This window comes from Zophobas morio, unplaced genomic scaffold (genome assembly GCF_036711695.1).
Source record: "Zophobas morio isolate AGI-343-1 ecotype UQ-CSIRO unplaced genomic scaffold, CSIRO_AGI_Zmor_V1 ptg000012l, whole genome shotgun sequence".
NCBI classification, from domain to species: domain Eukaryota; kingdom Metazoa; phylum Arthropoda; class Insecta; order Coleoptera; family Tenebrionidae; genus Zophobas; species Zophobas morio.
In genome coordinates, this window is record NW_026972117.1 from 22,424,300 (window position 1) to 22,441,073 (window position 16,774).

General features: G+C 34.1%; 1 protein-coding gene across 2 annotated transcripts in view; it reads right to left on the minus strand.

The window, feature by feature from the left end:
- Positions 1 to 1,128: 1,128 nt before the first annotated feature.
- Shrm (Shroom) overlaps positions 1,129 to 16,774 on the minus strand; it is a 332,102-nt gene continuing 316,456 nt past the window's right edge. For both annotated transcript variants that reach the window (XM_064054813.1, XM_064054814.1), the window contains 5 exons: positions 3,155 to 4,179; positions 2,919 to 3,099; positions 2,697 to 2,865; positions 2,380 to 2,646; positions 1,129 to 2,327 (listed from right to left, as the gene is read on the minus strand). In XM_064054813.1, the coding sequence (XP_063910883.1) occupies positions 2,067 to 2,327; positions 2,380 to 2,646; positions 2,697 to 2,865; positions 2,919 to 3,099; positions 3,155 to 4,179 (1,903 nt within the window). In that variant the 3' untranslated portion in view covers positions 1,129 to 2,066. The remainder of the gene's footprint in view (positions 2,328 to 2,379; positions 2,647 to 2,696; positions 2,866 to 2,918; positions 3,100 to 3,154; positions 4,180 to 16,774) is intronic.

Sequence of the window (16,774 nt, forward strand, 5' to 3'; positions counted from 1 at the left end):
AAACACACCTCCAAAGTTCAAGGCTTTGACGATCTTTTGGGAATGTGAAGAAATAGTTATTGACACAGTCCCCAGAAATATGAGTATAATATCAGTTGTTGCACCCTGGATATTTGCAAAAATATTTCTTTCGACCAGTAATATCCCTCATTTTTGCGATACCTGTAGTACTGGAAAAAATAACAAAGGATTAATTACGAGTAGTACCTGTTCTCAGCAACTCACCTATCAACTGAAATTATGAGTTGTGTAGATGAAAGCTTCTTCATAGTTTGTTGTTGGAATGATTTGTTGTCTGCAAAATAAAAGATTAGTTTAAAATATCAAATAAGTGTGTATTTCTTACCTTTTAGGTACATTTACCTATCGCCAGTCACCTTATGTTGGTTTTGACTGCATTTAGCTTGTGCTCTATGTGTTTATTTTATGTGTGCTTTGTGTATGTAGTACGGGGTTTAGTTTCGATTTATGACGATCTAATGTGTGAACACATTTTTGATTTAATAAATCATTTGAATTAATGCGTGATCATCATGCGAACTCTTTTTTGTTTGAAATTCTTGATGGATTAAATGTTATTACTGTTGTTGGCTTCCTTTCTGGTAATCCTCTGGTACTTGTTATACATCGTTCTAAGTTCAAGAACTTAAGATTTGAATTTTTGTTGACATAAAAGCGCAAAATCACATGGCGAAAGCGGTATAAACAGTTTCTAGTAAAATCTGACGATTTTTCTCTCCCGTAATTTATCCTAACAGAAACAGAAATTAAATTGTAAACTTGATGGGGAAGTTTGGTAATAGCTGACCTTTGCGAAGTCGGGGTAGAGCGTATAATATGCGGCAGGTCTTTTGGGTATAGGATATGGTGTGTGTTATACCTACCAGGAGGAATTTAAATTACGTCTTTTGTAGCAGGTTTTTTGCTTGCCAAGTCGAATATGCAACCCAAAATACATTCCCACAACTTTCGTAATTTATTTTTCTATTTGTCGTTTCACGAGTGAATTTATTTCATGAAACATAAGCATCTAAGGATATCGAAATTCTGTTTCTACAAAATCGTTAATAATCAAGACTGCATATTACACAAAAGATGTTTGGTATGTGGAAATAAATAAAATACGAAAAAAAATCGTTATTTAGTTATTTATTGCAAGCGATGCATAAAGCTTAAAATAATCTATTTAAATTTGTATGCAAGTAAATAACATACTTATGGTATATTAAAAATATGTAAGAAAAATACACACGACTCAGTTTCAATATAAACGAAAATCACAACAATAACTTAATATAAAAAATTTCCAGAGCACCACTTTCGATTTCATTTTTAAATACATACATTTATATATACAACTGCTCTCATTATGATAAAGAGAAAATCAATGGGTTATAATTTTGACTTTTGTACACCTAAGATACAATGAAATACTTGGTAGGAAGATGTATTAGGTAATATCTTATAAAAGAAGGCAACCCTACAAGATCCACAGCACTTAATTTGAATTAAACGTGACTAAAGAAGGAGACAATAAATTAACAAAAGTATAAAACTGGGTAGATGAATCGCTGTAAATATTGTTGGGGCTTCCTCATTCATACGATTACCATATTTGCACTTATAATTATGTTTTCAACTAAATATGAAAAATGCACAACGTAACAGCCTATTCTGCTCTAGTGACGTCATCATAGCCATTTGTGAAAATGGTAAGAGACATCAACTCGACTCAAGCAGTCAAATCTACCGACTCAAGCTCTAAGTAGATATTGCGAGGTACACCCTACAACATGGTATTGTCAAATAAATCGACACAAACTGCAACGAAATATTCGAAATACCACAAAATTAATAAGTACCACAACTAATTTGATAACTTAAATTTACCATAAACTAAAAAAACATTTCATCTAAAATACATCATGTTTTATATTACACAAAATCTCCGTTTTGTAACCGGGACTTAAGAGCGAAGGAAATGTCAATGGACTAGGCACATTCGATAAAACTCGAATGGTTAAGCATACTTTACACATACAACTTAACAAAATACAGTTACGCGGTCAGTCTGCGACGATTAATGTCTCTTTTAAGGCTAGCAGTTGCTCCTCTCCCAATTTAATTTTGTCTGCAATTTCCTTCGAGTCCATTATCAATTTCGCCTTCATGTTAATGAAGTGGTCATAGTCGGTGTATTCTTCCGAGTTCAAGTACTTGTAGAGAATGTTTGAAACGCTAACGCTACGACGATCGATGCACTCTTTCAACTTCTTGGCTTCTTCTAGTTGCTCCAGGAGCTTGTCGCGTTTACTTTCCAAAATTCTCTGCAAAAAATAGTTATTAACACACGTCGACTAAGACATTATCAAAACGTACTCGTTCGGGATGATCCTCAGGCATTCCCATTAAGGCATTTTCCGCCCTTGCTAGCCTTCCAGACAAACCAAGAAGAAGACTTGTGATTTTGCCGACTTCTTCAATGTGAAGCCTGAATTTATCTGCCTCGTGCGGCCTTGCCAATCTTCTGATATGAGCTTCCACGTTTTCTCCAAGCTCGTCGTTAATTTTGCACTCTTCAGTTACCACCAATTGTTCCGAACGTAAAACTTCCAATTTGCGGTCTAAACGGTTCACTAACTCTTCCTGAAACCACGAATCAGTATGCCAACAAGAATGATAAGTTAACTCGTTACCTTTTTTATGTTGAGATCTTTGGTATCTTTGACGATGTGACATTGGCTCATGTCTTGACTATACCTAGTTAAAAACTTTGCTTTTGGTTCTGAGATTGTAAAGTAAGTTGAAGAACCGGACAATGGGCTTGTGGGTTCAACTAAGGAACTCATTGGGGACGTGGTCGAGCTGTAAAATGACAAGGTTAACACAAATTGACATCTCAAAGAGGTATCACGTACCTTATTTTCGATGAGGTTGTAGTGGTACTAATTGGAGTAGAGGAAGTAGGTGGTGGACTACTACTAGGAGTATTATTCCTACTTCTAAATGGTGAGTTTGTTGGCCTCGGTCTCGATGTTACTTCTACCTTGAACAGCCCTTGGACGTAATCCGTCGGTTTTTTGTGCTCTGGTCCGGGTACTATAATCAGAATTAGAATTAGAATCCCGTTAAGCCACAAATATTTAAGATTTACCCAAAAGTTCCTTTAACCTATCAGATGTCGGCAGATGATTGACGAGTTCCTCGCTCAACTTCTCACACTCTATCTCTTCCTGCAACTTCTTCCTAGTAGGTAAAGGAGTCGGAGGCAGCTCATCTTTCTCCGTCTGAATAGCAGCGTCAGTTGTCGAAGTGTTCACTCGTAACACTACCTCAGTCCTTTGAATCAGCTGCAAACCCTCGATCACTTTCGGACACTCTTCCGTCTTATACGGTGTAGGAGGGGGTGAAATTTCGGGAGACGACGGTTTAGGAGAACAATTAGGAGAACTAAGAGGTGAAGTTTGTACAGGACTATTCGCACTAGAGGCAGTCAAAGGAGTTTGTATAGGACTATTCGCGTTCGATGAATTGAGAAAAGAAGTTTGTATAGGACTATTCGTATGAGAAGACATAGCAGGTGAAGTTCGCAACGGAGACAACTTCGAAGGAGAACTAGGAGACAACGACGGTTTAATTTTTGGTGAAGGTGGAGATTCGTTCGGAGTCACGGGTTTAATATACGACGCTAATAATGGCGGATTGGACAGACTCGTAGACCGTAGCGGCGCAAATGGTGACCCTCTGGGAGGCGTTTTCGAGGGCGACTCAGGGGGTGAATGTTTCTTCATTCCGTTTTCCACTAAATTCAAATTCGTTGGTCGATTATATTGTTGAGATCGTGCACTGAGCATTTTCGCATTCACTGGCAGAACGTCGGGTAGGACTACCTTGTCTTGTTTTTCCTCACATTTTTTGTCATGTATTTGGGCTTTTTTGGATTTGTCGTTCATGGAAGATCGTCGCAGGAGGTTAGTGTTGTTGTTGTTTTTGATCATGTCTTTGCTGGAACGGTTGAGAGACCAAATGGATTCTTTCTGAGGTGCTGGTTCGGGGATGGGTTCGTTAATGGTATGGCCGTTGGGTGACATGGTGCGTTTGTAGCTTCCGGTGTCTGAATCGGGGACGATGCGGTCTCGGTCGCGGCGAGAGGCAAGGTAGGAGGCCTTAGATTGACTCCTGGAAAGAAAAAGACGATTAGAAGTAATTTAAGATCTAACGTCGTTAGTAGCGCTGATTAGTTACTTATGTGATAATCTTTGGTAAATTACACTCTCATTTGAAGAATATAAATCTTGCAACTGACAGTAAACGCTTCCAAGAATATCACGAATTTTGCAGGTGTGTTTCTATAAGGGAGACAAAGAAATTTGTTCCTTATCATACTCAGTATGATATTGCGGACCAACATACGTAGTAGAAGCTTATATATCTTTAGCAGTAGGCGCCTTCTGTCCTTGTATGTAAGCCAACTCAAGAGACAAGAATAGTTTAAAATGTTCGCAAATAAAGTGAGATCTGTACGTGGGATGTTCTATTTCATTTATTTACAATAAAAACGAACTTGGTCCAAATACCGACCCATGTGGAACCCCCTCTCCGAAGTCCAGTAAGAGTACATATTTAAGCAACAATCACTCGAGGCACGTGTACAAAAATACCAGAATTCAGATGTCTTATCGATTACACCAACACTATTTGTAACAAATAATCTCCGGTAGTTCTATCGCTTTCTCTGGCGATTGCACTATAAATAAACCTCTAGTACGAAGCAAAATATTATTTATATGCAAGAATCCGCGATTTTTGTTGTATTTATCCAGAACATTGGTGAATATGTGAAACCAGTAATAAGCCACAAAAACAAAATTCCTTTGGAGACACTATAGAAACAAATGAGACAGTATTGGAAGAAGACTGCATTTCTTTCTCTAATTCCATTCCCTCTGAAATTAATAGCGTTTGTGAAAAAAGTGGCAAAACACACCCAAGCCGGTCATTTTTCGTCTCCTTCACACTCTTCCTGTATCACAGTAAACACATTCCTCAAATTAATCGAATCCGCTACAATACTACGGTCGACTAATTTTATTATATAACGTACACTGTGCCTTATTAAGTTTAGCCTTGGCTGGAGTCCCAATAATTGGGAGCAATCGCTCTTTGATTAATATTTCAATCTGGGCCACTGTTCTCTTATCGCGTCATTGGTTGATTTCTATCTCAACCCATACAACATCTGTCTTTGAGTGGCATTCCAAGTAAATTGTAAGGCGAGAAGAAAGTCGTCATGCAAGTCAAAACATAACTAGTTACTACAATAATCATTCAAATGAACTGATTAGAATTCCTTGCTCCTGATCATAATTTATGTCTACGCATGTACGGGTATTTTGACGCAAGTGTGGAGAAATTATTCTATATGTGTGTGGATGAAGCGCCCTCGAGGGACATTGACTTTCTGTTTTAACACAACTCTCCTTTTCGCTCACTTGTCATAAATTATCAATCAACTGATAAAAAATCCGATTTTACTGCACCGAAGGTTGCAAAATTCAACGTGTTCACATTCAAACAAACCTAATTAAAATTCTTTCTCTGACAACGTGTTTTGATTGATTTGTACACTAGGAAGACAAAGAACGGAACTAAAGTTCGCGAACTTGGAAAAGTTTGTTGTCAGTGGAGAAAAAGGTGCAAGTGATGCGTAAATAGTTCATTTTGGAGCACAACTAAGCGTGGAAACGTTTAGAAATTTCGTTTTTGTTGCGTCCGGAATCCGATTTACCGTCTTCCGTTTTACTTTCTATATCGCTGCCAGAAAGGGTGACTGATTTATTAAATTGCATTTTAATCTTGACATTTGATAAATTTGGTTGGGTAATCTCTATAAGGTTAACAATAAATTAGATGCACCGCGGTGGGTACCGGCGCAAATCGTGATTTTTAGGATCAGTTTAAGATTTATTGCTCCTAAAAGGTGCTACGAACAAACTTTACTTTTTTCGAACTAGGCTATACATATTACAAAAACTCTCTTATCTCATATGGTAAAAGTAATACAGAGTTATTGGCCGAAGCATTTAGAGCTCTATAAGTCAAACATTGCTCCCAATCCACTTTGTGCAATACCCACTAATTAACATCTGTTCACCAAACGTGGAAATCTACCCAAATCTGCCAACTTTGAACGTGGGTATGAAAACAGTTGCAGCCGCATTTTGGAACTGGCGTTTCCTCGAACTCGCACGTTTAAAGACCCACACGCATCGTGTAAACACGCCTTTACAGTTACCTAGTGCAGTGTTCGTTTTGCATCTTCTATTGGATTTTTCCGTATCGCTGATAAAAACAATGTGGGCTCAATGTCCCTATTGTTCAGTTAACAATAGAATTTTCTGCGTGACGGCATTCAAAGTCAAGGGCACAACGCATCGCAGATTATCACAAGTTAAGCATTTATCATCACATTAGACTCGTGCCTATTTATCCTTTTTCCTTGTTGCTTGTCGGTTCTATCCGGTCTGGTGCTTCGAATGCATTCTTTGAACTGTTAATTTAAAACCCACAATTCCGTTTCTTTGTCTGCGACTTTATGGTTATGAAGTGGAGAAATTGATGACTTTGTGGAAAGAGAGGAAAGTTTGATTGAAAGAAAAGTAAATACTCGAAACTTTCCAAGTTATGGTAAGTTTAGGTTTGAGTTGGAAAAAAATGCGAACTGGACCACCAACAGTCGGTGTTATGCAATCTTTTGTAATGGTGTTTTGTAATTGTAAGGATCAGTGTTAATTTAATTGTGGGTGCTAGATTCGAGCGGATAGCCTGAAGAAAAATTAAGTATTGGAGGTCAAGTAATGTCGTAAAATTTTTAACAACTAATATTTAATCATACTTTAATAAAGTTGTACGTAGGTTGTACATGTGTTAATATTTCATTGCTACAAGCAACTGTTTCGTAAATTTCCTGGAGAAATATCCTATTCCACATCGATCACTCCTTGTGCAGATTGTAGTGGTTTTAATTGTGAAAGTTTTATTGCAGTTATCGGTTTCATTGCCAAAACTGTCTCGTTTAATTATATTAAAAATTACTAATTTAGCTTCCAACATACAGTATATTATCAAACTTTGATATATAGCCGGTTAATTACTGTCTAAACGCAACTCACGAGCAGTTCCTTAGCTTTAATAGTTGCCGGTATGTTATGTAATGTAATAAAAAATATTAGTTGATACTTAATCCATAAAATGCTGAGGAACGTAATCACATATTTCAGTGTTACCATTTAAACACGCAAGTGTAAAAATTAGAATTTCCTCACGTAATAAGCACAATTTTTTTATTTTACAAAACTAGGAAAAATGCTGTAATAGAATAATTTTCATGAATATCTAAAGTTTGTGAAGACGAAAAATATTACTTTAGTTGTATATTTGTACTGATTTATTCTCCACTCACTTAATTTTACGCATATGCATATAGATTTCTTTGAAATATTCATCCCCTCTACTAATTGGATGACGTCATATCGTAACAATACGACCGAACGATGATATGACATGTTATTTGTGGTTTAGTAGTGTGAATTTCAGATGATTCAAAAGAAATATACAAAGCGATTTATGTTATCGATTACTTCGAAACGTCTTGTCAAACTTTCCCAACATTCTGGGTTTTTATATCTACCGTTTGTGGTAGAATATTATCACTGTACACGTCCAAATTAATGTTAAGTATTTACTTCCATTGAAAAAGTGATGACGTCGGTTACAAATATTATTAAATACAGGGTAAGTGACTAAAAGCGCGTTCCTCGATATCTCATTAATTATTTTTAACTATACAGATGAGTGTTCTGTTTTTAAGGCGTAATACAAATCAGTTTTTTTTTAATGAAATAGATTATACATTTATTTTCAGTTTTCTTTTGAAATTCGGATGCGACGTTGCCACGTTCTCCCAATTTATCTCAAAATTTTTTAGCAATGGAAAATGGTTCATTAAAAAATCATAGTCGGGTTATTTTTAAAATTTGTGTTACAACATTTGTGGCGAAATAAAGAAAGGTGCGAAGTTTGTTGTGGTGTAAATGAGATTAAATTGTGGTATACAGTGTTTACAAAAAATGTTTAAATTGTTACAATTTTCAAAAATCCATTTTTCATTTTTTTAGGATAGAACACCTATATTTCATTAACAAAACCCGTACCTTTATTTATCCTTCCACAGAGTATTGTAACACAGACTTTAATAATAACCCTATTGCGATTTTTTGTGAACCCTTCCATTGGCCAAAAATTAAAAAAAAATGAAATAACTTGGCAACATCGCATCGGCATTTCAAAAGTAATAATATAAAGGGTATCTCATTAAAAAAAAAATAAATTGTGTGTTACGCTTTAAAAATAGAACACTCTGCATACTAAAAATAATTTTCAGAGTGCAGTCCTCAAAGTCTATCTCTAATAAGTAATAAGATATCGAGGACCGCGCGTTTAGTAATTACACTGTAGATGTTGTGCTTGAGAGGCATTAAAAGTTCAAACACCTTTAGTTTTTTGTGATTTCTAAACTGCTACTACCTCGATTCCGAAAGAAAGATGTCAAGATAATTCATAGTGTCGGCCGGAAATATTGAATTTGGCCATTAAAAATTACACAACGAATGAACCAACAACGTTTCTTTGTATCTTTACGAAGAGAAAAGTATTCAACAATTTAAATACTCACAAAGGACAATTATCATTATTATAATTAATACAAGTTCATTTCCGCATGCTAATTGTTTAATAAATTTAGCCTATTGTTTCGCAATATTTTGATTTAAAAAGAGCGAAACTTATTCAGTAAAAAAACATCACATATTCGTTAAAAGTTTTGTTTTTCGAAAGTTGAAATCATTCTTTGATTAAACCGGTAAACCTTTCAACTGTTAATGTCAAAAAACTGGTACAAATTTATTTAGACCTGATTTTCCTCACCCCTGAAATTGCACAAAAAATTTTCCACACGAAGGCAGATTCATAAACAACAAGTACGGAATATCATGAATATGTTGGTTTAAAAAACGTAATTATGAGTAATTGTGAAAAAAATGTGTGTACTTCATTTAATTGTTGGCGTGGATGATTACACAAATTTCGATTAGTATTTTATCATCTACACGATATTCTTAGAACACATATAAAGCTTGACAGATGGTCCAGTTTCGCAGTTTTTGCCCGTGCACTCTAGGCAACCCATCATTCATAAGTCGGAAAACATACCCTTGTTCGAAATTTATTTTAATAAGTTTGAATTTTGACGCATGGCATATAATCAAAGAAATGAAAAATATTTCCATAGGTTACCATAATCTGAAAATTTTATAACCCCTTGGTATTTCGAAATGCAAAGTAAGAGCTGGTTTAATAAAGAAAAAACATTGCTTACTTTAAGTCAACTAAATGGCAATTCTTACGCTTTTTGGAACTACGTTGTTGTCACTACTTGATGAAATAATTATATGCCTGTTATACCTATTGCCAATTTTGTACCTAAATGGGTTTAAAGAAAAAAGCTTTGACATTGATTGTGTCACGCTTTTCGTTTCAAACTGTGATAATTATTGCAGACAACTTTCTGCAACACTTTTTGAACTTACTAAATGTGAATGAAAATTTCAAATCGATACTTTTTTTTTATTAAAATGGACTTTTGATTTTTTTCTTTTTAACGTTTCCACTTATCACTAACAAGTTTTTTAACAATTAATTAAGGAGTGTTGGTTTCGCTCGAAATTTTTATTACATTCCTGAATTTAATTAGTTCTAAAAAAATGATCTAAATTTTGAAAATGATGACGTATTATAACTTAGTAAAGACACTACTTAACTTAGTTTATCGTACTTTACATAACCATTTATTTTTATTTTTGGGTGTAAAGTATGTTAAGTTGCCTAACTTCCAAGTTAGTGGTTCAGTATAAAAAGTGACGTCACAGAACTATGGCGTGCACGTCTACTCTCAGTAATACTCTTATAACATTAATTTTAAAAATAATGTAAAACGAGAAAATAATATTAGTAAAAGTAGCCTGTCAAATAAATATTAAGTTTTCATCATAATTTATGGAAAAATTTAGTTGAAGAGCAAGCAACATGTTTTCCTTTTTTTTTTTTTTTTAAATAACCCAGAAAACTTTTCATGCAGTTTCATACCCAGTGCTGGCAACAGCTGTTTCGCAGACCTCTGTTTGTTTAGCATTCCTGCAAAACCATTTAATTCCAAATCTATCGCTCCTTATTAACAGTGTTAATTGTGAAACCCATGTTGCGGTTGTCGGTTTCATTGCCAAAATCGTCTCATTTAATAATAGTAATAACAGCCTGTGCGTTATTATCGCCTCCTAATATAGCAATCACAAACTCAATCGGAATAATTTACTGTTGTTATGTTGGTAAATCGTTCGTAGATTTCGTTTGCACGCCGCTCATAAATACAAATCTTGTGCAAGCAAGTATTTTTCCCACAGGTTATTGTTTTATAATTCAACACCACGGCACATTAGTCATTTCGTTGGCCACCAATTCTTTGTTGTCCGGAATTTGTCATCCACCTAACGTTTCTCGATCTTCGCATAATTCCGCATTTTTCCTCCACGTGTCCAAGGGTCGCTAAGGTCACGACGATTTCTCTTCGCGACAATTGCGTAACTGGTAGCGCCCTCAAAAACAAATCTACTTTTGTGAAAGAATGCGGCATGAATTTTAATAATCAATTTTTGTTTGTTGTCGTTGCGTCACATAGGAAAGACGCAGACGAGCTGGGCTAAATTTAAACCGTTACTAATAATCTCAGTGCTTGGGGATTTTTTTGATTGAAGGGCTGGAAATAGAAATGTTAGTACCGGATCTGCCTGTAATTTTGTATTATAAACGAACAGAAGGCCGTTTTATGATTTGCCCCTGCATCGTAAAGTTTTTATTGGAAACGTAATAAATTTGAATTGGAAGTAATGGAGACGTGCGGTTGTGTGACTTAACACAACGAGGTTTTGTGTATTAGGTGTTACTAGATCATCTTTTATGGTCCCGCGGAGTGTTAGTTAAATGGTATGAGCAAGAACTGTGCACATGTTAAAATGATATTGTTGCATTTTATGTATAACTAACAACAAATGTGGCGAATGTTTATTGCATTGTGTGTATTTCAATTTATATTTTTCAGACCACATCAATAAAACGTTTATTTTGTCTGTTTTAATGTGGACAGACAGTCAAGGTTATTGTTTATTATTCTATCTAGTTCGAGCTTTCCACAGTTTGTGGTATGTGCATTTATCAATCAGGCCAGAGGTATACAAAGTTTTAATGAATGGAATCATGGAAGCGCATTATATTTAGAATAAGTAAATCCAATGGGTTTAAATATAGACCGACTATAATTGGTAGTACTTGTGTTTCTTTTGTTCTTTATGAAATATACACACAGTATGTGTGTTGGTCGCGAAATCAACTAAAGAACAAAAGCGCTTTGTTGTTTTTGATAAAAAATTTTAGTAATATTGTTATAGATGAGACAAACTCCATATTAAACCTACATTCAATTAACATTATTTTGATTTGCAGCTGAATCAAAAACCGGTTGTCCTAAAACCGATAATAATTAATTATCAACTACTTATGTAATTAACAAACTTGCCAAGAATTTGCGACAAATTATATCTCGTTCTTGAAAAAAAATTAACCTGTTTTTGTAGATATGGTGACATGCTAAAAAACTCATTCAGCTTTATTAATACGATATGGAAGTAATTTCTTTTGTTTTCGATCAGTATCAACAACACAATGAAACCATTAATACTAAGGTTATGTTCCAGAATTTAGTGTTATCGTAAAATACCAAATATCCTTGACCTAAGTAATATTTTGCGCACTGAACTGCAAAATAGTGTCAAAAAGTAACAGTTTTTAAAGTAATTTTAATTCAAAAATGATAACCACATAATTGTCCAGGTTGAAGTGATAAGTAAACATACCAAAATTTGTAGGAAGCGACAAAACAAGTCATTAACTTTAATGAAGTGTAAAAGTCCAAAAATAAATAAATAATTGCCACGCCTAGTCACAACAGAAGTCATTAAAATGAGCTATTTAGAATATTGACTATGGGAGATGTACTTATTTTGCGGAAACCAAGAATACGCATTTCCGTTGAAAATAATTATATTGTCTACCAAACAGAAGGAATATAGACTGAAAATGTCGTATTCTAAAAATCTATCCATCGGTAAAATTAATAGATAGTAAGGATTTCCTTATGATCAAACATTTCTTGAACACAATCACCAATCACAAAATGATCACCTAAATTAATAAATATGTCGTGCCAGGAGCTTCGCTCGCACATATTTCAGTTGTTGCTATTATATAGACATTATAGAATTGGTACACGGTAAGTTTATACGAAAAAATAAAAAAAAAATTACTATTATGTCACATTTAAACAGCTGACCCAAATTTGGGAAGTACACACGCACTTGGCCACAGTAATTAACCCAAGTCTTTTTTGATTAGTAATAAAACTAAATAAAGACGTCATTCAACAGCAAAAAATATATTATAAAAGTCACATAAATAAAACAAACTCTAACCGCGTAATAGTTTATAACTTGTAATGTGGACACAATCATCAAGTACCCGGCTTGTTTTTCTTAGCATACACGTAACCACTAACAAAATCATAAATAAACCCAACTTTACATAACACAGTACTTATCGAAAAACATTTGCAAAAGCAATCCGAACCATATTGCCACTTCAGGTGAAACTTACATGAATTTTAATTGAATTTTAACGGGAAATTTAACCTCAGAATAGACCTCTCATGATTATGTCATTAATTAAGCTCGTAATGTGCAAATTCTTAATCCATTCGAATTTCTTTGCAGTTGTGTCACAAGAAAGTTCTGTTGCAATAGTCACAGTCGAATTATTGCAAGGGGTTTCAAGTTCCAGTATACCCTACCGATTTCATTTCTTCTTCAACGTGTTAAAATAATTAGCAGATCCATTGCTCCGAAAACGTTGACGCGGATTATAAATACAGTTGTGTACGCAATAGAACTTGTGAGGAGTGAAGACAACATATTCAGCATGTGTTAATCACCCAAGGTCGTCTCGTATTTTAATTGAAAATAAACAACTCGTTTTACATCAAGGGTTGCGAATAGTAATGTTTTTTGATGTTTAGAATGTTGGCATGAATGGATGAAAGTGAGGTCGGGATATTCGCCAGGCTATAAAATAGGGATATTCCTTTATTTTTTAAAACACAAAATTCGAAAACTAAAAACGTGGCTATTAGAAATCTCGTACAAAATTTTTGTTTTCTTGTTTTTTCAGAACAAATACTAATTAAGGTTGTTACTGTGGCGGAACAGTGTAACGCCGGAACTAAGTTACACAGCTCTGCGAAGTTCCAAAGTGAATCTCAAACGGTGAAAGTAAATGTTAATACATATATCGCTAGGATCAGTATGATGTCGTGTCTAAAACATCTTCGGAATATTTACAAGAAGTAGGCCCTAGAAGTCGGAACAACATTTCTCTGTTTTTTCTGCAAAAGCTTACTGTACATTATGAACCTGCTTTAAAATTTTAGTTTTCAGACATTAAAACTTTTCTGATTTTTTAAAGATGTGTCCTTATGGAGCTTAGATTATTATTACATGCAAATATAAAAAAATTTGAAAGTACCTTTAACACATCCACATATACCACGTTATTCAAAATCAAAAATCCGCCAACACTGCAATTTCTTCGAAAATAAAACTGACAACGTTGCCTGTGTCAATTTTGGTGATTTATTCAATTGTGAATTAATTTAAGGTTGTTACATTCATTATTTTTTGGGGCCACCTATATAACTAATTAAAAAAAAAAATAAATATACAGATATCGTGTATATTTTAGATAGCATCTATTCGGCAAGATTTTGAGATGACGTCATCATTTTTTGTTTTGCAGTTTCTTAAAGTTAAATTGCAAAATGTTATACAATAAATTTTTTTTTTCAAAAATCTCATCAACCACAGTACAGGAGTATGTTATTTATATAATTTATACAACATTAACCACTGTAAATTTTGGAGATGACGTCATCCCATTGGTGGTGGGGACAATCAGACAAATTTGAGAACAATCGGTTCAGTTTGTGTTTGGAGATTATCTGTCTATTAAAAACCGACACAGATGGCAACCGACAGACAGAGGGAAACGGGAGACCACTTTTTTCGTACTTTTGGGGTCATGAAACGTCGAGAAAATATGAAAAGTATAAAGAAAATTCGTATAAAATTTGCATCCACATAGATATTTTTATCAAAGCTTTAGTTTGTTAATAATGTCACTAATGAACTAATGACATTGTAAAAATGATGAATTTTTACGAAAAAAATGTCTTTTATAGAATTTATATCTAGTTCTAAGTTTTTTGAGGTGAAATTTCAAATGAACCAATAAAATTTGATTTCAGAAAATTTTCGTTCGTTCAATGTAGCGTTAATCCAGGGAAAAAGACTCAACCTTCCATAGAATTTTCCATATATGCTAAATCCGTGGTAGTTTTTGTAAACGGTTTTCGTATAAACTAGAACAAAATGGACAAAGCTAAACTTTTAGTTCGCTAATAAAATTAAAGCTAACAAAATTTGGAAGTTTATTGTTGAAAGAAAACTAGATTTAAAAAAAACGAAAGACTTATGCCCACCCACCCGCCCAGATCTCAATTGTGATGAATTTTACATTCCTTGTCAGACGGAGAGCTGAAGCTTAATTACAAAATCCATAATACCCTACAAACATTTACCATTTTGGACATGTTTTTAAGTTTCTTATTATGAAAACAACACATATTTAAAAAAAAAAAAAACAAGGCAAAATATAAGCCCCGCCCACCCGCCCTATCGCAGTTGTGATGATTTTTTTATTGGTTGTGAGCCGGGAAGTGGAGCTTAATTGAAAAATCCATATGTCTCTACAAAAATTTACCATTTTGAACATGCTCTAAGTACCTCGTTCTTTTTAAATATATGTGATCTTTTCATAACAAGATACCTAAAACATGTTAAAAATGGTCAACTTGCGTGGATTTTGCAATTAAATTCCGCTACTTTGGCTCTCGACGAAAAAAAAAATCATTACAAAGGAGATAGGATGGGTGGGTGGGCGGGGCTTATATTTATCCTTGTTTTTTTTTAATATTTGTAATTTTCTTTTCATAACAAGAGACTTAAGTAAATATGTTCAAAATAGTACATTTTTTCTCACGACGAATGAAAAATTCTTCACAACTGAGGTTTGGGCGGGTGGGTGGGGCATAATCTTTACCTTTTTTTTTTTTCCTCAATATAGTTTTCTTTCAACAATAGAATACTTAAAATATCAAATGGTGAATTTGAGACTTCAATTATTTTATTGTTAAGAGAAAACTATATACAAAGATTAAGCCCCATCCACCCGCCCCTATCTCAATTGTGATGAATTTTACATTCGTTGTCAGACGGAGAGCCGAAGCTTAATTACGAAATCCATAATACCCTACAAACATTTACCATTCTGGACATGTTTTAAGTTTCTTATTATGAAAACAACACATTAAAAAAAAACAAGGCAAAATATAAGCCCCGCCCACCCGCCCTATCGCAGTTGTGATGACTTTTTTACTGGTTATGAGCCGGGAAGTGGAGCTTAATTGAAAAATCCATATTTCTCTACAAAAATTTACCATTTTGAACATGATTTAAGTTTTTCGTTTTTTTTTTTTAATATATGTAATCTTTTCATAACAAGATACCTAAAAAATGTTAAAAATGGTCAACTTGCGTGGATTTTGCAATTAAATTCCGCTACTTTGGCTCTCGACGAAAAAAAAAATCATTACAAAGGAGATAGGGTGGGTGGGGGTGGGCGGTGTTTATATTTGTCCTTGTTTTTTTTTATATTCGTAATTTTTTTTCATAACAAGAAACTTAAAACATGTTCAAAATAGTATATTTTTTCTCACGACGAATGAAAAATTCATCACAACTGAGGTTTGGGCGGGTGGGTGGGGCATAATCTTTACCTTTTTTTTCGCAATACAGTTTTATTTCAACAATAGAATAATTAAAATATCAAATGGTGAATTTGATACTTCAATTATTTTATTGTTGAGAGAAAACTATATACGAAGATTAAGCCCCATCCACCCGCCCCTATCTCAATTGTGATGAATTTTTCATTCGTTGTCAGACGGAGGAACGGAGCTTAATTGCAAAATTCATAATTCTTTTCAAAAATTTACCATTTTGAACACATATCTAAAAAAAACAAGGTTAAATATTTAATTGGTACCACAACAAAACGCGTATCTTTATTTATTTCCCCACAGAACATTGCATTGCAGATTTTAAAAATAACCCTATTGCGATTTTTAATGAACTCTTTCATTGCCAAAAAATGTCGAACAAACTGGTATAACGTGGCAACGTCGAGATGGTGTATTTTCGACAACAAATCATTCTGGTTCGGTGTTAATTCGTATACAGAAAACAAACACATAATATATTTCATTATTTTTTAGAAGATGGCCACTATTTGTCTCTCCAAACTTGAGTAAACTTTGAAGCTCTCAAAAAGGTTTTCATTAAAATAGCCATATTCGAAAAAAAAATGTCGTCTAGTCAGCCATGGAATTTTTTTTTTTAACTGTGGAGGCGGTACTGACATTTTTTTTAATATACTTAAT